Below are 22,301 nucleotides of genomic sequence, written 5' to 3'. Positions count from 1 at the left end.
CAGTCCGGTCAGGATAGTAGTAACCATAAACATAACAGTCAGTAAGGCCTTAATATTCAGACAGTTTTAACAGTATAACAAAACATTATCCATTTCTGCTGTTCTTCAGAACTTTGGGTTGACGTAACAAACAATAATTTTGTTTCTCTCTCTCTCTCTCTCTCTCTCCTTTTTTCTTTCTTTCTCTCGGTTACCTAAATCATAACCTGCATAGTGTATTAAGTGTGCCTGCACACAATATCAATACATTCTAACCCTGTATCGTATTCTCCTGCTAGTCTCTGCCTTTTTCATTATTGTGAACTGGACATTATTACTAATTTGCATTTTCTGTTAATCAAAACCTCTATCTCATAAAGATTGCTTGTTTAGGCTGACTAACGACTTACAAATTATAGCTTCTTGTTTTCATTTTCTGGATTTAACTAATCTCCCTACACATCTTTTGTTTTGTGATTTATCTCATTAAATGTCTCAGATATAGTATGAGCTGTATTTTTTCATACTAGCATTTTTCAAGATTTCTTTTCTAACCAACTGGAAATAAATGATGTATTTCCCTTTCAAGAACAAGTGGATATTTAAACACTTAATTTAATAACTCCTGACAAAGGTTCCATGCTAGCTTGAATGTACAAGAAATTGCAAAACCTGTGTTGGTCCAATAACAGGTATTAGAGAATGGGCAAACTGTACATCAGCACCCTGACTGGAGAATGAATGTTCTTCAGCAACTGATTAATGTACAAGTAATGCCTGCTGAAAATTGAGTCTGCCACTTCACAGCAGCATACCAAGCTGCCATGGAGCTCGGACTGAAAAAAAACTAATGATCGCCAATATTTTACGCTCACTAAGCAGTGCTTTAGCTGTTAGGAAAGTGTAAAAAAAAATAAACAGAAAAAAAGTGTATATGTGTGTATGCGTATGAGTTTATCTTTCTGTCTGCATGTGTGAGTGAATGTGTATATGAAAGCAGAAGAAATTATGTGTGTGAGAGATTCAGAGAGAGAGAGAGAGAGAGTGAGCGTGATCTTGTGTGCATATCTCTCAACTGGCGAAGTTTTCTGAAGTTTTGTGGCAAATCAGTGAGGAGTAAATTCGCTAAATAATGATAGGCATTTCAATTTCAGACTTTATATCCTTCAGAAAATGCATTGTAATACAAGACCTTTTATTCTAGCAACTTTCTAAGTTTATAAGAGCAATATTTGAAATTTGTCCCTATTTTGGGGGCTTTGTCCCCTCCATTATTGTTGATTTTGTCCACATTTTTTGTGCTAAGAAGTTGAGAGATTTGCTTGTGTGAGTGAATGTGAGTAAGAAACCAGAGGAGACTGTGTGTGTATATGTATGTGTGTGTGTGTGTGTGTGTGTGTGTGTGTGTGTGTGTGTGTGTGTGTGTGTGTGTGTGTGTGTGTGTGTGTGTGTGTGTGTGTGTGTGTGTGTGTGTGTGTGTGTGTGTGTGTGTGTGTGTGTGTGTGTGAAAGCAGAAGGGACTGTGTATCAGAGAGAAAGAGAGAATGGGCTTTCTGTAAACTTGTGTTTTACTTATTTTTTAAGTGGTATATTATTTTTTTATATATTTTTGTTGTAAAATGCTTCCTCCAACACCATTAACATATACTACAGAAAGTTTGAAACATTAGGCAGAGGAACTAATTTACATAAAAAATATATAAAAAATAATATAGCACTTAAAAAAGTAAGTAAAACACAACAATCTTACAGAGAGGAGCCCATTCTCTAAACACAATAATGCCCTCCAGGGTGTGTATTAATGTGTAATTAATGCCCTTTCAGGGCTGTGGAGGCCCTCTGCCTGTGGCGTTGGCCCTCATAACACCCCTGGGTGGGTGGTAATTACACATTAACACACACCCTGTCAGGCATTATTGCTTACTTAGATCACATTTATGATGCAGTGTCTTACTTTTGAGTGTCTCACATTAACTAGAATTGCTTACTGCACAGGGGATGGATTGGGGTAATGTATTAAATGTATACTTTTACAGAAATATATTTATCGTGAATATTACATATATATATATATATATATATATATATATATATATATATATATGGGTGTACTTTTGAAGAACGAAAGTTCACTACTTCGAACTTCAAAAGTACATCCACACTAATGCGAAAGTGCACTTTCACGAAAGTGCACTTTCGCGAACCCGCTAAACTGAATGGGCTAGCAGTCATGGACCTTAGGGTTAGGGCACGGGTTAGGGTAAGGGGATAGTTAGTAGAGCTGTCCCCTTACCTTGACCTGTGCCCTAACTCTAAGGTCTGTGACTATCGCACAACAGTGGAAGACATTCCAAATCGGGCTATGTCCTCCACTGTGGTGCGATAGTCATGGACCTTAGCGTTAGGGCATGGGTTAGGGTAAGGGGATAGTTAGTAGGGCTATCCCCTTACCTTGACCCATGCCCTAACCCTAAGGTCCGTGACTATCACACCACAGTGGAGGACATAGCCCATTTTTCAATGTCCTCCATTGTGGTGCGGTAGGTTCAGTCTAGTGAGCTTAAGCAAACTGCACTTTCATTAAAGTGCACTTTCGCTTAAGTAGGGATGTACTTTCCCATTTCGAAAAAGTGAATTTTCATTGTAGGAAAGTACACCCATATACATATACATACATATATATATATATATATATATGTATATTTATATATATACACACACACACACACACACACACACACACACACACACACATATATATATATATATATATATATATATATATATATATATATATATATAGGTTTACCTTGAGAACAACGAACACGAACATGTCGAATGTTCAGAATAGTGAGAAATAACATAGCGGGATGAAGCGTCGGCTATTCTGAATGTTGGCAGTTGACACGTCGAAATCCGATGCCACCCAACCACTTACTGGACCTGCGCTCCCCACCCCTTGGGACCCATGGTAGCACTTGTTACTGGGACCAGAGCGGTAGGTAATTCCAGTGCATTTCGGTGCTGTATGTGTTATGAAAATAAGTTCGATACTATATGTTCGTGGGGTTGTATGTCGCTGTTGTGTGTACATTTTAGTGTTCGACAATTCATTGGTCTCTCATACATCGTGTGACTATTTATAGGTAAACTATATATATATATATATATATATATATATATTCCACTGTAGGGAAGAACTGGAGGAATATATTATATATACTTTTACAGAATATATTTGTTTTGAATATTTCTATTTATGTTCTTTTGTTCTTGGATTGGAGGAATAATATATATCTATCTATCTATATATATATATATATATATATATATATATATATATATATATATATATATACTTTTACAGAATATATTTGTCTTGAACATTTCTATGTACTTTTTTTTTCTTTCTGTTCTTATTTAAGTATTATGTCTAAAATAGCCTTGATAACCTAAAAGTGTACACTGTCATGTCCAGACAGCTGTCTTATTATCCTGCTGAGTCATACCTCATCATTTTAGTTCTGTATTTTCAGTCAAGCGTACATCTGTTTGTATTTTCTCTGTCCCTGGTTGTAACTGAAAAGGGTCTTCAGACCATTTCACTCACCCAGTTAACAAATTAAAAAAATGGTGGTAAGGGGTCTCTATCTTCCACTAGAGCAGTATCTTACGGAGTATCAGTGGGACTTCTGTTAAGTGTACTTAGAATGTTTGTCCTTCACTCTGTGCACCTGGTTGTGAATTTGGTGCCCTTATTTGTAAACAAAAAGCAGACACTCTGGTTCAATCAGAGGTGTTAACATGCACAACCTATGCATTAACTTTTTTTTTATCATGTAGTTTTTTTTTCCAAGATGCAGGCCTGCATCCTGAAAAAGCTAATAAAGTGCTTATTAATATACAACATGCAGATGAAGGGTAGTTATTGATTACAATTACAAAAGTGATCTCATTTTTTTATTAAGATTCATCCATCCATATACATCCCTTTTTTCCCATTTTCGCATATGGGATTGGGGTGTCACTTTAACAGTGACAATCATCTAGAGGCAAGGTTTACTCCGCAGGGTGGCTAACCTTCCCATGGTTGTTCTTCCACAACACACATGAACACTCACACCCATGGCCAATTTAGAGTGTACACTTCACCTACTGTATGTCTTTGGAATGTGGGAGGAAACCGGGGCACCCAGAGGAAACTCACACAAACACAGGGAGGACAAGCAGACTTCACAGAGAAGGCACCCCAGCTGAGAATTGAATCAGGGAATCTCTTGCTGTGAGGCAACAATGCTGTCATTGTGCCACTGTGCAGTCCATTTCTGATTGCAGTTCTGTAATGCCATGCTTACTACTGAGCAGTTTTTATGATTATATATCCCTTATTTATAAAGAGTCTAGAAGTAGTGAAAGTGTGGAATGCTGTAAAGTTTGTCAGCATCTCAGGATCATGAGAAATGGAGGTTTGTCAGAGACAGTAGCTAACATTTCAGTGAAAAATGTTCAAAGAGTTACACTTTGGTAAGGAGAAATTAAAACTGAAGAGAGAAATACTGATTTCAGGAGAGGAGGATTCCAAAGAAAAAAACTGAGATGCAAATCACTATCTCCCCCAAAATGAAAATAGTCCAAGCTGCGCGAAAGGGCAGTGTCCAAAACAACAGGATTGCTGGTTGTGTCACTATAACAAAATACTCCAAAGGTATAAATCATATACTACTCCTCCTGTAGAGGGCACTGATGAGACTGCACATGGAATACTGTGTACATATATGGAGGTCCTGCCTCAACAGTGAGACTAAGTTGTCAGAAAATATAAACTGGTAGGTAAGGGTGTTGATAAGGACAATACTTGGATGCAGATCATTCTGCAGTTTGCAGAAAATAAGGGTAAAGAAAAAAATGAAATAGGTAATAAAGGGTTGAGAATGTGCATGACTGGATGCTGGCTATGAAAGGGGCTTGGGATTTTGAAGTAAAATAAAAAATGTTTTCATAAAGAGAAAAATATGGCTGTGATATTGTGGGACGTTGTACGTTACAATGTTTACACTTGTTCCATGCTTCAAGAGGATCATATGTGAGATGGGTAAGCGGTATATGAAGGAAGAAGGGGAGAAGGAAGGTCAGGAAATATATACATATCAGTCTAGGTGTTGTTTTGGTGGTATATGCCTAGGTCTGCATATCACTTTAATACAAGTTACCTGTGTTCCAATTGCAAAATCCAAACACCGGCTGCTGGTTTTATACTAGACCTGTTGAGATTTCTAGTTCCCAGCCCTGCACTCTTACTGTTAAGCTATGCTACACTTGTTACTTTATACAATGTAATGCCTTATTTGTCAGAACTGAGTCACAAAGTTCTCTGCTGATATTTTGCTGTACAGTTTTAAACTTTGTCAGAAGTATGTGATGAGTCTGAATTTATCTTCAGTTCTGTTTCTTTTTAGATTCTATTACCTGCCTGAAGTGCCCCAGTGATCAGTGGCCTAATGTGAAGCAGGACATATGCATTCAGAAACTGACTGAATACCTTTCTTATGAAGAGCCACTTGGGAAAATTTTAACTGCAGTTCCGACATTCATGGCTGTGATTACTGGAACCATTTTATCTGTCTTTGTGAAGTCTCATAACACTCCTGTTGTCAAAGCAAACAATCGAGAACTCAGTTACGTCCTCCTGCTAAGCCTTGTGCTCTGCTTCCTCTCATCACTGATTTTTATTGGACGACCCACCCACCTGACCTGCATGTTCCGCCAAGTTTCTTTTGGCATTATTTTCACCCTTTCTGTTTCCTGTGTTTTAGCTAAAACTGTTGTGGTTGTTATTGCCTTCAATGCAAGCAAGCCAAACAGCAACCTAAGAAAATATGTTGGACCTGGACTGCCAAAATCTTTAGCTGCACTCTGTACACTTGTTCAAGTAATAATATGTGTCAGCTGGGTAATTATTTGCCCTCCATTCCAGGATGAAAACAGAACTTCTGTAACAGGGAAGATTATTATAGAATGTAACGAAGGTTCACCCACAGCATTTTGGTGCATGTTGTCTTATATGGGCCTGTTAGCCTCTGTAAGCCTTGTCATAGCATTTCTGTCCAGGAACCTCCCAGATAGCTTTAATGAGGCTAAATATATAACATTCAGTATGCTGATTTTTGTCACTGTATGGATGTCTTTCATCCCAGCTTACTTTAGCACACAAGGGAAGTATATGGTAGCTGTGGAAGTGTTTGCCATTGTGTCATCTGGTACTGGTCTGCTGGTTTGTATATTTACTCCTAAATGCTACATTATTCTGCTCAGGCCTGATATGAATACTAGAAATTACTTAATGGGAAAAGGTACACATAAAAAATGAAAGGTTCAAAATAAACGCTTTGAACAATGCCCAAAATTAGATGTGTTTGTTCATGTTATGTATATGTAAACTATTTTTTAAATTCAGAACTGTGTTAAATCAAAAACAGTCATGTTAGCTGAGCACCAGAAATCTATGGAAAAAAAGGGTCACCTCTATTATTGCAGGTGGTATTCATAGATATAACCGTGGGGCAGCCGTAGTCCTTGTGGAAAGATGTAATCCTTAGATATTATTGATTCCAATGCTGTTAATCTTGTCAGATTCTGTTACTTAGTTTATTCAGACTGTAACCTTTGTAAAACTTTACTGATTTTAAATATATATGCTATCTATCCTAAAAGCAAGAAGACTATATAGCTTTCATAATAAATTTTCCTGTCCAGATTCACAAATCATTATTTAATTATGGGCCTAGAATGGAATACAGTGATTTAATGTCTTACTTGACAGACTCTCCAAAGCTAAGCTTATTAACAGAAATTCTTGTAGAGTGATGTTAAACATAGTACTGTTTTTGATTTGATTAATCCTTTCAGGGTCTCTATATTAATTCTAAGTACATAACTGTCTTTTTATCTATGTGTAAATTGTAGTCCTGGATTGATTTTACTTAATATGATACAATTTGTTAGAACATGTGCAAGATGTCAACACTGAACCTCACTATTTTTTCTGATCACTTAGAAGTTCATTTATCATAGAATTTTGAGATTTATGCAAAACATTACTCTCTGGAATCCTGGTATAAATGACATTCTCCAGGGTGAAAATGATATCAGTTTTAAGCTTACTGACTTCATTAATAGTTTTGATCAGTGCTCATCAAACCAGATATTTACCACTTTAAAGCCAAATGAAAGGGTCTTTTTATCAGTCACACTGCACATCTAAAAGGCAAAAAATACTACAGAAAGGAAATTATGTTGCTAGATATACATCTGATAAACAGATATGATGCAAATGTAAAGTTACAAATTGAAGAATTAAAGGCCAGATTAAATGTAAACATACCCTCTCATTTGTTATATTTCAAGGCAAAACTGACTGCCACATATTCAGAATAGGCTCAAGCTCTGAAAAAAACTACTTGCTAATATTATTCAAATGCAGCAGTTATCCAAGAATATTGCAGTTATTAAATTGGAAAATGTCACAAATGCTAAAAAATCAGTTTTAGACTCTTTCTCAAGTATCTTCTAAGGTGTATTTATATAGAAAAAGAGCACAGCTGATCAAATGTGACAGCTTTGTTTCCATGCAAGATGGCAGTCTAATGGGAATTTTGGTGATGGTATCTAGAATTTGCAGGTGGCTTGGGAGGTGAAGTTGGGCTTAGCCCCTGCACAAAATATGTTTTACAGTGTTTTTTTCTCTTCGGTTGGTTGTTGAAATGTTGTGTTTGATCACTTGTCATTTGATAATTTTGCATTTTTGATAGATGGCTTTAAATATATATATATATATATATATATATATATATATATATATATATATATATATATATATATATATATATATATATATATACATATATATATATATATATATATATATATAAATATATATATATATATATATATATATATACACATACACACACACACACACACACACACACACACACACACACACACACACACACACACATATGGGTCTACTTCAGATGATCAAACTTTCAAAAGTTAGACTTTCATATGACCAAGACCATATGATCGAACTTTTGAAAGTTTAAACATCTAATAAAAAAGTAAAAAAAAAAAAGAAAAAAAGTTACCTGAACAGTTTTAGCAGGCAAGCTCCGCTGCACCCCCCCAACACCCTCTGCTGTTTATATATACCAACTCTGAGACAGTGCAATAGTGTGGAAAAGGGAAATCTTCTGGTTCTGCACTGTATGGAGATCTCCATTAGGAACATTCGAACTTTCAAAGGTTCGATCATATGGTCTCGGCCATATGAAAGTCGAACCTTTGAAAGTTCGATCATATGAAGGGGACCCATATATATATATATATATATATATATATATATATATATATATATATATATATATATATATATATATATATATATATACTGTATGTCTATGTGGTGACTGTGTGTGTGCATGTGTGTGTGTGTGTGTGTGTGTGTGTGTGTGTGTGTGTGTGTGTGTGTGTAGTAGTATGTCTTTTGTTAAATTCCAGCAAAATAAAGATTTTTTTTTAAATTAAATGCACATATTTCTCATCACATCTTCCAGTATACGTCTGCCATCTTGGGTAAATTATTCACCCTACAGGAAGTTCAGTCAGCAATCAGATAATTAATGCAATAAGGCTCAAGGTCTGATGGCTTTGTTGGTGAACTTTGGTAGTGTCTTTGCTTAAAATGTTACACCAGTAGCACAGTTTGACACTTGCATGCTGCTGCTGTAACATTCCGAACCTTGTGAATGTGATAACAGAAGGAGTAGTACAATGAAGTGTAGAGGAGTTATCATATTAAAGTGGACTGTTCTGTATGTTTAATTCAGTACAGCAAAATGTGCACAGTAGTAACTGCAGCAAAACCAAAACAAATGGCACCAAACAACCACAATGCATAGCCAAGAGATCAGAAATACTGTCTCAGAAAAAGGTCCTCAATAATCCAAAAAGGGAAGTTTAAAATGGCACCGGCCACATGCTTTTTATATGGTATACTCTCCCCTTCATATTCTGCTGCCATTGGAGAAAGCAGTTCTAACTATGTTCAGGAAGTGATTCCAATCACCCACAAATATAATTGCATCTGATATCCGAATCAGTCATCAATAAGAAACATATAACTCTCATGTTTGTCATGCTGTTTTGCCTGACAGTGAATGCATACTTTAAACTTCACTCTCAAAAAATGACAAACACACAGCCTGCAGCTTGAGCGTAGTGATCCTCAGAAGCAACTATGAGGCCAAAACACATCTTCTTTAGGACGTATTGTAAGAAAGCTGCTTGCTTCTGAGATGGTAATTAATACTGCTGGTTAGTTTTGAAGTATTCATTACTAGTGCCTTAGGATTAGAATATTTGTTTGCTTGTTTGTTTGTGTTTATTTGTTTGCTTGTTTGTTTGTTTGTTTGTTTAGCATTTCCATTTTTAATACCCTGTTTTATGAAGTATAGCCCAGTTAGTTACAAATCAACCATCATACGTGAATTTTCTCTATTAAGATGTGATGATAATGTGGAACACTGGCATCTGTATACTGTACTGCAAGTCACCATAGTCCAATGATCTACATTATTGCCAGAACATGAAATAAACTGTGGCCAACTTGTTACTCTGAAATACACTGCAACTGCATCCACCGCTCACCACACACACACAATATTAGTTTTAACTGATTTCAGCAAATACAATGCATTGTGCAACACTACTCATGCCATTCCATTGACTGTTTAGCAGCATACCTCTTAACCTCTTAGTTCAAGAATCAGGGACAAAGTCTAAAATAATATGTGGCAATAGCTCCAAATCAGGGACAGATTTTAAATAATGATCATACCTACTTAGAAAGTTGTTAGAATAATAGATGTTGCATTAGTAAATTCTGAGGAATATGAAACCAAAATTAAAATGACTGCAAACCTCAACAGTTTGGAAAAAAACACAAATGTTATGATTAACAAACCAAAATAAGAAAAAAAATTGCAAAACCAGACAGCTAATAACTATGTTTAATGGTGATCAAATAGGGGTCTATATAAGAACACCAAACTTTCAAAATTTGAGTGCTCTAATATCGACCCATTTTCAGCGAATGCTGAAAATATCGAAGAAACAGAAAACCAATTTTTTTTCCTAGGGAAAGAATTTGGTTGCCCGTTTCTGTTGCTTCGATATTTTCAGCGCTGTGGTGGAAAGTTACGGGTCGGGTTCAGGTAAGTGTGTGATTGTGTGGACATGAGGGTTAGGGTGGGTTAGGTGAGTTAGGGTTAGGGCGTGGGTCAGGTAAGTGTGCGATTGTGTGGACTTGAGGGTTAGGGCAGGGTAGGTGAGCTAGGGTTAGGGCGCGGGTGAGGTGACTGTGCAATAGTGATGGACCTTAGGGTTATGGTTTGGGTTAAGGTAAGTGGATAGTTAGTGGTGTATGTATAGTTTTGTGTAGGGTTAGGTGTAAGAGTATGTGTGTGGATTGCTGTTTGTTTGGTGTGCTTGTGTTGTGTGTATGTGTTTTGGAACAGCAAATTTTTTCCCTAAGAAAAAATTTGCTGTTCTGCATGTTCGATGTTTTAAATTTTCAATTAATAGGGTTCGATATTAGAACACTCGAAAGTTTGAAAGTTCGGTGTTCTAATATAGACCCTCAAATAGTTAGTCTGTCTCTTCATGATCACCTACCATCCAGTGGGTGCCACTGGTATAGGATTTGACTTGCCTTCCCCTCTATCACAATTGGCAAACCAGCATTAGTTGCTCACATCTTGTGTTGGTAATCACATATGGGTAATCTGGGTCACAGTTAGGGCTTCATCCCTCTGCACCATGGATCTTCCAGTAAAATTAATTTTGAGAAAAAAAGGATGGCCATGTTGATAGAAATGCAATTGTATTTTGAATGTATACAGAACCTTGTACAACCTATGTCAATTATTTGAACTGGGCTTTAGCAAAACCAAAGTTTACTCTTTTTTTGTTTACTTATGTTGTGCTAAGATAAGTGATTCCGGGAAGAAGAGGCAATTTTCTAAAAAGACTTACTCTTCAATAGTACCTGATGTAGAAGAGGCACAATAAACTGACGTTCTTTTAAAAACAGAGGCACAGTAAACTAAACCTTAAAAAGGGCACAGTATACTCAAAAAAGGGGTGAAAGCTAGCCACAGAGAATAGCTAGCTTTATATAGCCCCCAGCAGAGAGCCCCTAGTATGAACCTATGAACCTATAAGAGGGGCCTGCTATACAAAGTGGATATAGATGTAATGAAATTCTTCACATTTAGGGATATAATGAATGGCTGCATAACTCCATACCTACTGCAAAAATGAAGGCAAAAAAGGGGGACCAGTCTCTTAGTGTAGTTAGCGCTTTCGTAAAATTTAATAACCAAACTTCCTCAGACAAAAGCAGTAAACCGAACCAAACAAATAAGTACTCATCCAATGAAACATATGATCCTAAAAGGAAATCACATGATGTTACACGTTTCATTCATAAAACATATACCCTTTAAAACAAACCACATCTTCCTATAAAACATCCTTGTCATCATTTATTTACATTTCACACAAGATTATTTTAAAAATTAACAGGTTAAAATCTCTGTGAATGAAATATTCGCGTGTTAAACTTTTCAGCTTCAGTATACAGGCTATAGAATAAAAATCATTCGAACCAGGCTGCATAGGTTCTAATCTGTCAAAATAACTCTTGTTGCTCCAGTCTCAATGAGAACGGTCCACCCTTTTCATCATGCTCAACATGATCAATCACTCTGAATAAAAAAGAGTGACCCAGACAATTATTCAAATGGTTCACTAAAGCATTATCTAATTTGACCTTCCTAATACTGTATATGTGCTCATATAAACAATCTCTTAATTTACAGTCAGTCTTACCTATATAAAAACAAGGGCAGGACTGACACTTAGCTAAGTAGATAACACTTGTTGAGTTACAATTAAATATGCCCCTGCATTTATAGTTTTGTCCCCTAACCATTAATTAATTCCCTACGCCTATGTGTTTACAGTAGGGACAGGCTTCACATTTGTACATCCCTTGTTGTCTTAGAAAACTTGTGTTTTTTAAATTCCAGCAAATTCTTCAGGTTCCGACCCTTTTTGAAAATGAATCTAGGTCTCACCCCAAGTTTGTTTGCTAATGACTCATCAGAAGCAATTAAACACCAATTTTGGGGCAAATTTTGTCTAATATTAAAAGCATCCAGGTTAAAAGGTGTAATGAGTATTAGAGAAAAATTAGTGACCTCATCTCGATTGCCATTAAGCACTGATGTACCATTGCACATCAAAAGGGAATTTTCACCATTCAAAATAGCCTTAAAGTGTCCTATGTTTCTCTTTGTTTATACTTTTGTTATTAGTTCTTTTAATAATGAGACAGGGTAACCCCGTTTTAGGAACATTTTGTACTGTAGGTCATATTCAGCAAGGAAATCTAAATTAGTAGTAATCATCCTTACAGCTCTTACAAGTTGACCTTTTACAACCAACTTTTTTTTTGGTGCCAAGGGTGTGGACTAGAGTAATGTAGGAAGGAGTTAGAATAGGTCTCCTTCCTAAAAATCTTAGCTTTATAACATGTATTCACCCTATCTTTAAACAAATCCACGTCCAGGAATGCTATTCTGTCACTATGAAAAACATATGTAAACATCAAGAAATCAGTCGTACTGTTACAATAACGAATAAACTCAGAAAAGAGATCTTGTTCACTTTTAAAGATGACAAAAATGTAATACTAAATATAATCAACAAATGGGTTGTTCTTAAACACATATTCGCTGTCCCAGTAAGCCATAAGCAAGTTAGCTAAACTAGCACTGCAAGGTGAGCCCATAGCAACACCCTTTTGTTATAAAAAATACCTGCCCTCAAACAAAAAGAAATTTTACTTAAAATGATGTCTAACAATTCCTGAATTAGGGACAAATCATGGTTATTAGCTCCCTTTCTAGAAAGCAAAGAAACAATCCATTCAACACCCAAATCTTGGGGAATGACAGTGTAAAGATCCTTTACATCAATAGTTGCAAAGTTAAATTCTTCCTCAAATGGAAGATTGTTAACATTTTCTGAAAAACACCAAGTCTTTACAAATTCGGGGTTCATCCACTAAAACTTTTTTCAAAAAGTAATCTACATACTTAGCTAGAGGGAATGTGATGGAATTTCTACCATTAACAATGGGACGGAGAGGGGGGGTTGCACATCTTTATGAATTTTTGGAATACCGAAAATAATGGGAATCTGGGGGGGCTGGCTTAGAAAAATAATTGAACAAATCAATGTCAATTTGAGCTTCTATAAATAAGTCATTCAGATAAATCCTGATTCTCCGGTAAGCTAAATTCAACTTGTTTAAGGAAACAGGAACATAACTATCAGTATTCAAATATACATTCACTGTATTGTTGATTGTGCATAAACACAAGTCCCCCACCTTTATCGGGCTTCATTGCCCGAACCCCCACTACTCCTCAAAGAATCCAACATTTCCCATTCATCAGAATAAAAATTACTAAAGTGTGACATTTTGTTCTTGTTAACACTAACCATGTTCTTTAAATCAATTTCACAAATGCATTCAAACATTTCCAAAACCAGGTTTATAGGTGGGTTATAAACACTAGGTACTTTAAAATCAGATGTATTGAAACTTTACCCATGAAATAAATCCAAATTTAACTTGCGGGTAAATAATTTTAAATTGATCAAAGTTCTACCCACATCACATTGTCGTGATGGAACAAAAGTCAATCCTTTAGCTAAGGTGTCAGCTAGGATGGTCCCAGTCTCTATGTTGGAGTAATTAAAAATGTTAAAATCACCCTCTGAGTTTGTCATCATAGTTAACACCTGGTTACTCTCACCTTCATTCAAGCTGGTACTATTGGTGGTCCCAATACCAGCAAAGTCAGGGAGGACTATCTCCAAAGTTGTTCTCATCCATGACAATTCCTCCTTCTGTTGTTGTTGCTTGGGAAATTCTAATGATCCTGCCCATGGGCACTCTGAAAATTTGAAGAAGTTTTGTAAGACAACAAGGGATGCACAAATGTGAAGCCTACACATAGATGTAGGGAATTTATTTATGGTTAGGGGACAAAAATATAAATGCAGGGGCAGATTTAATTTTAATTCAACAGGTGTTATCTACTTAGCTAAGTGTCAGTCCTGACCTTGATTTTATATAGGTAAGACTGACCATAAATTAAGAGATTGTTTATATGAGCAATTATACAGTATTAAGAAGGGCAAATTAGATAATGCTTTAGCGAAGCATTTGAGTAATTGTCCGGTTCACTTTTTTTTATTCAGAGTGATTAATCATGTTGAACATGATGAAAGGGGTGGACTGCAATCATTGAGACTGGAGCAACGAGTGTTATTTTGGCAGATTAGAACCTATGCGTATAGTCAGCCTGGTTTGAATGATTTTTATTCTATAGCCTGTATATTGAAGCTGAAAAGTTTAACACACTAATATTTCATTCACAGAGATTTTAACCTGTTAATTTTTAAAATAATGTTGTGTGAAAGGTAAACAAATGATGACAAGGATGTTTTATAGGAAGATGTGGTTTGTTTTAAAGGGTATATGTTTTATGAATGAAACTTGCAATGTCTTGTGATTTCCTTTTAGGATGAAACTAGTGATGTCATGTAATTTCTTATATGATCATGTAGTTCATTGGATGAGTACTTATTTGGTTCATTCAGTTTACTGCTTTTGTCTGAGGAAGTTTAGTTATTAAACTTTATGACAGTGCTAATTACACTAAGAGATTGGTCCCATGTTTTTGCCTTCATTTTTGCTGTTTGTGTTTTTCTTGATCTATAGTTTGTCCATACCTACTGCCACCAATTCATATGTGATGGTCAGGGACAATGGTCTCTTGATCCAAACTGCTACTACCTAATAACATGCAAGGGTGAATGAACTTAAGATCATACAGTATAAGCATGGTGCTGCTTTGAGAAATAGTCACTATCTATTGTACCCAAATAAGGTTTACACTGACCATCTACAGATTGGGGTTACAGTCATTGTTTAATTCAGGATCTCACCCACATTGCTCTTAGCTCAGTGTTTTCCAGTGGTGTCTTACCAACAATATTGACATGTTAGACTGCCTTTCTGACATACTATTGGCAACTTAAACACATAGTTAACATTTATCTTTCTCAGAACAGTGACAGGACATTCACACATTGCCAACAAGTTTTTTTTTTTTTTACCAGGAATAAACGCTACTACCTTTTGTCTTACTGTATAATCTCTAGCTGTTGTCCATTCATACCTGACCTTTTGCTGCTTTTGTGATTGTACTAGTGATTTTGTGTCAACCGTGTATGATTGTAAGCTTAGTTTAACAATTCTGCACCACCTTCTCAACAAACTCCTTGTAGAAATCAAAGTTACTTCCTCACTAATCATGAATTTGGTCAAGAGCATCTTTACCTTTTGAAGATAAAGGAATCTAAATGGCAAAAAAAGATATGGATTCTTGTGGCCCCTCTCTCTGGCTTCATATCAGAACGACTGACTTGTCTGTGAAAGAGCTGTTTGGTAAAGCAGCTAAAAGCTACCCCTAATTTTCATAAATATGTGGCTGTGCAAAGTGGAGTATCTCCAAGCAAAAGAGGAACTGTGTTCAATATTTGTCCTACTCCTGTTTAAACTTGGCAATGAATACACTTAGTGTAGTCTTGAGAATACAGTTTAACTTCATCATTTCTTCTTTTAGTCTTCATTCTAGATTCATTACATGTATAGTAACCATTTGTCCTATTAAATGGACATTCTGCCCCTCAGAACCAAGAGCTTCCTTAGCTATCTCCCTCAAGTTTGTAATGTGGCATCTGAGTGCTATGTTGGTCTCAAATCTCTTTGCCTTTCTCAAATATCTTTTTTGTGATCTCTCCAAGTTCCCCATCCAATTTAAGTTTAGTATTGTTGACAACTGTATCTCATATTCTGGTGTATTGGTGCCACCACCATTTCCCTTTAAGTAACCTCTTCTAGAAGAAACTCAAATACAGATCATTGATGGCATTTAGCTCTTTCCCAGCAGTAGCCCCATCACCACCTTCTACTGGAGGAGAGGGCACTTGTTAGGTCTACCCTGGCTGTGTTCTCTCTGTCATTGCTTGTATGTCTTATGTGTAATTGCATGCAAATAATGTATTGTGACAATAAAGGTCTTACCTATTAGAAAATATGTGGTGATAGCATCAAACACTACCACCCTTTGTCTTCCTGCTCCCATTTCCAGTCCAAGTTTTCTCTGGCCAATGGTACCTGAAAAGGTATCCCTCCTATTACCCTAATTAGAGTGGACTGCCCAATCAATTATTTTTTTTTATTTCTAACAACTGCAGCTTTAATAATAATTATGTCTGATGCAGCATTCATCTTAGCTATAGCTCTTTACTCCCTGCCACCACTGACCAGTATGAAAATCTGGAGTAGTTCACTACTAATGTGGTGCTTCCTCAGTTGGCTCCCTCACATAGTTTGTATTCCACACCCTGTTCCTATGGACATTAGGACCACAATGCTACACTTGATTACATTGGAAATATTTACTCCCAAGACATTGGAATCTGCTTTGAAGGCATACCACCTTCTTGTACAGTTCTGCCCTGCTGACTAAATGGAGGTCCCTTTTTTAGCATTTCATCAGCAATATTACACTTGCAGCTTATTCACCAAACTGTCATATCTTCAAACAAAGTTCAGAGTGCTTGTTCTAAGGTCCTCCAACATTTTAAAAGCAGTACCTGGCCATCTAACATTTCAAAAGTAATAATTTGACAGCTGTGCATCTACCTATTAAAGTAAGTCTTAATTTCAGCCATGAAATCACTGACCCTACCATCACGTTTTCTCCTGTGTTCTTTATTTTTTTGACAAGCCTCAGATGTAAGCATAAAACATTAAAAAAGTAGATTTTTAATGTTCATTCTAATTTATCATAATCAGAAATTTTTGACAAAGCATGAATTGCCTTAATGATTAATTACCATGATCAGAGGAGTTAAAAACTTCACCTATATACCCTGATCATTTTGTTGCTGATTATGCACACATTCAGAAGCCCAAATAAAACTTCATCATAATTTATAACGAGAAAGCACTTTAGTTTTTTATTTAGCTTCCAGTGCTGGATTTTTGCCTCTTCTACTCATGTGCCCTTATCAAAGGGTTAACATTTCTTTTTCATGCTGTCATTGTTTTCTATTTCTTCTTGCTCCTTCTCTCTCTCAACAGCTTTGGCCTCTCTCCTCTCCCTCTCTGCCTTCTGTCTCTTTGCACCCCAGGCTGGTTAATTATTTTAGTTACTCTGACCTCAAGGTGCTTCATGTCCATCTTAGGCCTGTTTAAATCAAGCTGCATTTTGAGGTCAACTGGGGTAGTCTGAATTGTTATACTACTTGATGTGCACTCACATCCACTACCATGTTGTCCCCTCATTCAATAAACTGACTCTCAGTTGCTCATAAAGAGGTTATGACCTCATGCTTGGTCTTACCATTAGGTTGATGTTCTGTAAATTTGTATTCTTTTGATACCTGTGAAACTAACACTTTTTTATAATATGAGAGCTAATTTTCCTGGCTTCCTTTTCTAACTACTCTGTCTGAAAATAAAACAACTAATGCACAAGGCACATTGTTGGCTAGGTACCTTGTGTCTACAAGGGTATAGGCACTTTTTGCTATCAAAACTGTTTTGTAACCTGCACAAGTCCAACTCATAACAGATCCTGTGGCTGCCATCAGTTATATGTAACAGATGGGCACATAATTCTGCATCAGCTAACACCAGTTTATATGTGACAACCAGTGGCTATGATCTCTTTATTTGCACTGCTGTTAACAAATAATATGCAATGAGCTGTTCACCTTAGTGGTATATAGTAAATGTGCACTGCTGCCTTGGGCAATGGCCAAAGCCTCCAAAACTCAGATAAATTTAAGAATGGCCAGCTGGATGGCAGAATCACAATCACTGGTTGCCCATGATTTCATCTGTTTTCATCTGATCCCAATGCCTTCCATTGCTATCCCACCAACTGTAACGAAAATTTACCTAAGAGTTTTTTTTTACATAGACAGACATAAACATGTACACACACACACGCACACACACACACACACACACACACACACACACACACACACACACACACACACACACACACACACAGAGTGTTTTCTATCAGCACTTAATCATAACTGTTCATTAACAGCACCCCTTCAATGACTGCACAACAGCATGTAACCATCAGCTGGCCCAACCTGGAAAACCAAAATAACATTACTTCTTACTCTTAAAATTGGTAAATGATAAAAATCCATAAGGTAGAAATAGCTTTAAGTAATTGCTATTAAAAAGGCAAATGCCAACTGATGAGATAGTCTGTACACTTACCCTTAACTAATAAATTAACCACCAGCCACTAGCATTTGAAGTTAAATTAATACTATTATTTATGTGAAATAAATAAAAATTAAGTACACTTATACAAGCAGCTGTACACGTGCATAAAATAAAGCAAAACAATTGGCTTTAAACAGGCATGTTGAATACAAAATAACTGTATTACTTTATCTGGTCCTGTCATGACCAGTATCTAAAGAACTATTAAATTTGAGCTAACTCTGACTTGTAAAGCTGAAAAGCAGTTGCACAGTCTCACTAACAAGGAGTTCCAAACTTCAGCTTCAGTCTACACTTCAAAAGTAAGGTAAAAATATTAAGCAATTATTATTTCTGCCTACAGAAGTTCCAAATTCTGTATTTTCTTCTTAGCTTCAAATTTTAATGCAGATTTTTCATGCACCTGTTGGGGGGGCTAGAGTACAAATAAAGTAATGCATACTTTGATCTGGAATTGTAAAGCGAGTGTGCACACTCAGGATGTCAGTTTAACCTTTTAACAGCTCTGCTGCATTTTCATTTGCACTGAAAGTTATATATTATGTACAGCTTGCTTTTCTGTACATCCTACATATATATTTTAAGTCACCTTGATACTGCTTTTCTGTATGTTTTACTGAAACACAATTTTAAGCTTCACTAAGCCTGTGACAAGGGGATTATAAAAATGTGGAATGCTGAGCAAATGTATGCACTTAGAAGATAGTGCTACCTAAATTAAGGTTTCCTGGAAATCTAATCATCTGTTTCTGTGCACATCTATATTATACAACATTATGATTAGTTGTAACACAAAAAATTACATATAATATAAAAGAAGTAAAGAGTGCATTTTGTGACCAATACAAAAAAGGCAGAATCAGATTTTCTAGTACTTTGGAAATTATTTTTAATTGATTTGATCACAGGGTTTGCAAGCATTAGTCAAATGATAAAAATATCTGCTAAAATATCATGGAAATTGGAGTAGACATATAACATTGTTTGTTGGAAGTAAATAATGGGTAATATTCATAGATCCGCCTAGAACCAAACCAAAATGATACTCAGATGTAAATTTAGATAAGTATTAGATTGTATAATTGAATTGTAGCTTGCCACATAGTTTGTAGTTGGTTTTGAGCAACAAATGTTTACAATTTTCCAAGCTTTTTGGAGTGGTAGTCAAGTTTCACTTAGCTTGTTCACACTAAAATGTCTGTTGGGTGGCCAGATGGTAATGGAAACATCTTATATTAATTTAAGTGAAACTATGGCTTTCATAAAATATTGATAGAATTCATTAGGAAGAGAGTCAAGGCTTAAGGATTTCTTTACAATATGTTACCAGATTACATTTTTCATTATATCTAAAACTGGAATTTGAGATTGCTTATCTGATGTCCACAGTAACTAGTTGTAAAATTGCATGCATCTGTGTTAAATTATAGATTGTGAGTTTGCAAACAACTTTTGGAAGTGATAAGAAAAATAATTGGATCATTTTTTCATAGCTGCTAATTCTTCACTCATTTTCCCATTATCTGCTTAATGTAATTCAGATTTACAGATAACCAGAACCTCTCCAGCCACTCAGTGGGTATAAGACGTTGAAAGCAGTCTTAAACAGGTTATCACCCCACTGTAAAATGCATGCAAACATTTACTCACAGATGACATAGATACCTATGAGCAATTTGAAAGTTTGCCTGTTTACCCATAGCATGTCTTTGGGATATGGGAGAAACCTACTTTACTGAGTGAAAATCCATGTGGCACACCAAGCAAGAACTGAAATAGACAACTAAGCATTGCAATATTTTACATGCCCTACTAATTATCATTTTTTAACAGCAGCTTCTGTTCTAGATTCTACTCAAAACTCCACCAGCACCTGTCTTTCACTTAGGATCCCCCTATTCCATTCTCTTTGCCTATACTCTGATATCATTCCTTGATGGGGAAGGCAGTCTCTAGCCTGCAGTCTAAATGCATTCTTGAGCTCTTCCCATTCTTTTAACTTTCCCTCTCTAATTATTTGCTCCAAATACCTTGGCTCCTTTGCCAGTTTTCTCCAGTAAATTCCAGCCCCTCTCTTGCCTACTGGCTGTGTTCCTAATTACAGTTATCCTTATCATCAGAATTTCCATTCTCCATTCCATTGCTGGCTTACTTCTTAGAAAACTTTCTGCTGCCATATGAGTATAATATTCTGCATGGGTATTGTTATTCTCCTTAAGAATATGCATCCAAAATCCCAGCCTCTCCTTATTTCTTGAGCTTTCCCCTTATTCATAGGTTCAAAGGTTCATAGGTAGGTATCTGCCCTAGGGCATTTATAAGCCTAGCCAGAGTGTGTCGGCTTTCACCGCCCCATTGATTAATTAACTGATCCTCTGTCAAGCAGAGCCAATGAAGTGATCCCAGGGGTATATTTTCTGTTACCCATCCACTCGTCAAGGTTTCTCTTGAAGAGTGTTAGTGAGGGGCTCTGCCTGATGTAATTTGGAATCCTGTTCCAAAGCATGGGGAGTCTCTGTGAAAGGAATCTATCCTTCCAGCATGTTCTATTTATTGTTGTGGTGAAGTTTAGCTCACTAGAGCGCGTGGCTCGCAATGACTTGGATTTCTTTAGGTGGAGCATGTCCATCAATTCTAAGTTGGACATGGCTTTGTAAGTCAGGCAGAGATCACCTCTGAGTAAGCAATATGTCACTGAGTACAGCTGGAGTTTTTTCAGTTGGGTTGCTTAGGACATATGTTTGAGACCAGTAATCCTCTTGGTGAGGTACTTTTGTGGTCTTTCCAGCTGTTGGAAGTGTCTTGTGAGGTACATCCGAAATGGGGCATTGTACTCTATGATGGGTCTAATGAGTGACGAGTAGAGGGGCACTATAACCTCTTTATTTCTAGATGCGAACCCTTTAGTAATTAGATGGGCCACATAGAAGGATTTCCTAACTACTTTGGCAATATGATTGTTAAAGGAGAGATTACTATCTACATGGGTCCCCAGATCTCTTATTACCTCTTCTGTATTAAGGGTGCTGCCACCTATGTGGTAATTCGTGGGTATTTTGTTTTTCCCAAATGGGATGACTATGCATTTTTTGGCATTTAGCTTGAGGCCATGACTTTGGCACCAGGTGTCCATCTAAGTAAGGCCCTTTTGGAGGATGTCTGTGTCAGCCGGAGAGTCAATTATGGCTCCCAGTTTGCAGTCATCGGTGAACTTGGTTAGCCATAGTCCTCCTGTGTTTGTCTGTACTTCTGAGAAGTATATGCCAAACAGTAGGGGTCCCAGGACCGAGCCTTGTGGGACACCACTTGTGACTGGTTTAGAGTCAGACCTGGAGCCCACTATTTTTACCTTGTGAGTTCTGTCTGTAAGCCAGTTGGCAACCCATCTCATGACATAGGGGTTTATGTTCAGGCTGGTGAGTTTTTTCTGTAATACCCAAGTGGGGAATGGTGTCGAAAGCCTTGGCGATGTCAAGGTAGGCTGTGTGAACCACCTTTCCCTCGTCTATGGCCTTGGTGACTGTCTCGAAGAAGTCAGCCAGGTTTAGTAGGCATGATCTGCCCTTAACAAAGCCAAACTGGGTTGGGTCAAGTGTTTGGAGATTCCCAATGTCTTTGTTAATGAGTTCCATGATGATGCGCTGCATAGCCTTGCAGACCAGGCTAGTCAGACTTATGGAGCGATAGTTACCAGGGTCAGTTGTGGCCTCTCCTTTGTGGAGAGGAATAACCATTGCTGTGTGCCATTCTGTGGGCACGTAGCCTGTAGAGAGGCTGAGGTTGAACAGCATAATTAGGT

At 36.7% G+C, this 22,301-nt stretch overlaps 1 protein-coding gene across 1 annotated transcript in view; it reads left to right on the top strand.

The window, feature by feature from the left end:
* LOC122803840 (extracellular calcium-sensing receptor-like) overlaps positions 1-6,346 on the top strand; it is a 139,584-nt gene extending 133,238 nt beyond the window's left edge. The window contains exon 8 of the mRNA XM_044073522.1: positions 5,436-6,346. Within this exon, the coding sequence (XP_043929457.1) occupies positions 5,436-6,346 (911 nt within the window). The remainder of the gene's footprint in view (positions 1-5,435) is intronic.
* Positions 6,347-22,301: the final 15,955 nt, after the last annotated feature.

This window comes from Protopterus annectens, chromosome 6.part0, assembly GCF_019279795.1.
Source record: "Protopterus annectens isolate FY-2018-M chromosome 6.part0, PAN1.0, whole genome shotgun sequence".
NCBI classification, from domain to species: Eukaryota; Metazoa; Chordata; order Ceratodontiformes; family Protopteridae; genus Protopterus; species Protopterus annectens.
The sequence above is the reverse complement of the archived record's forward strand: the minus strand, read 5'-3'. Positions and strand labels throughout refer to the sequence as shown.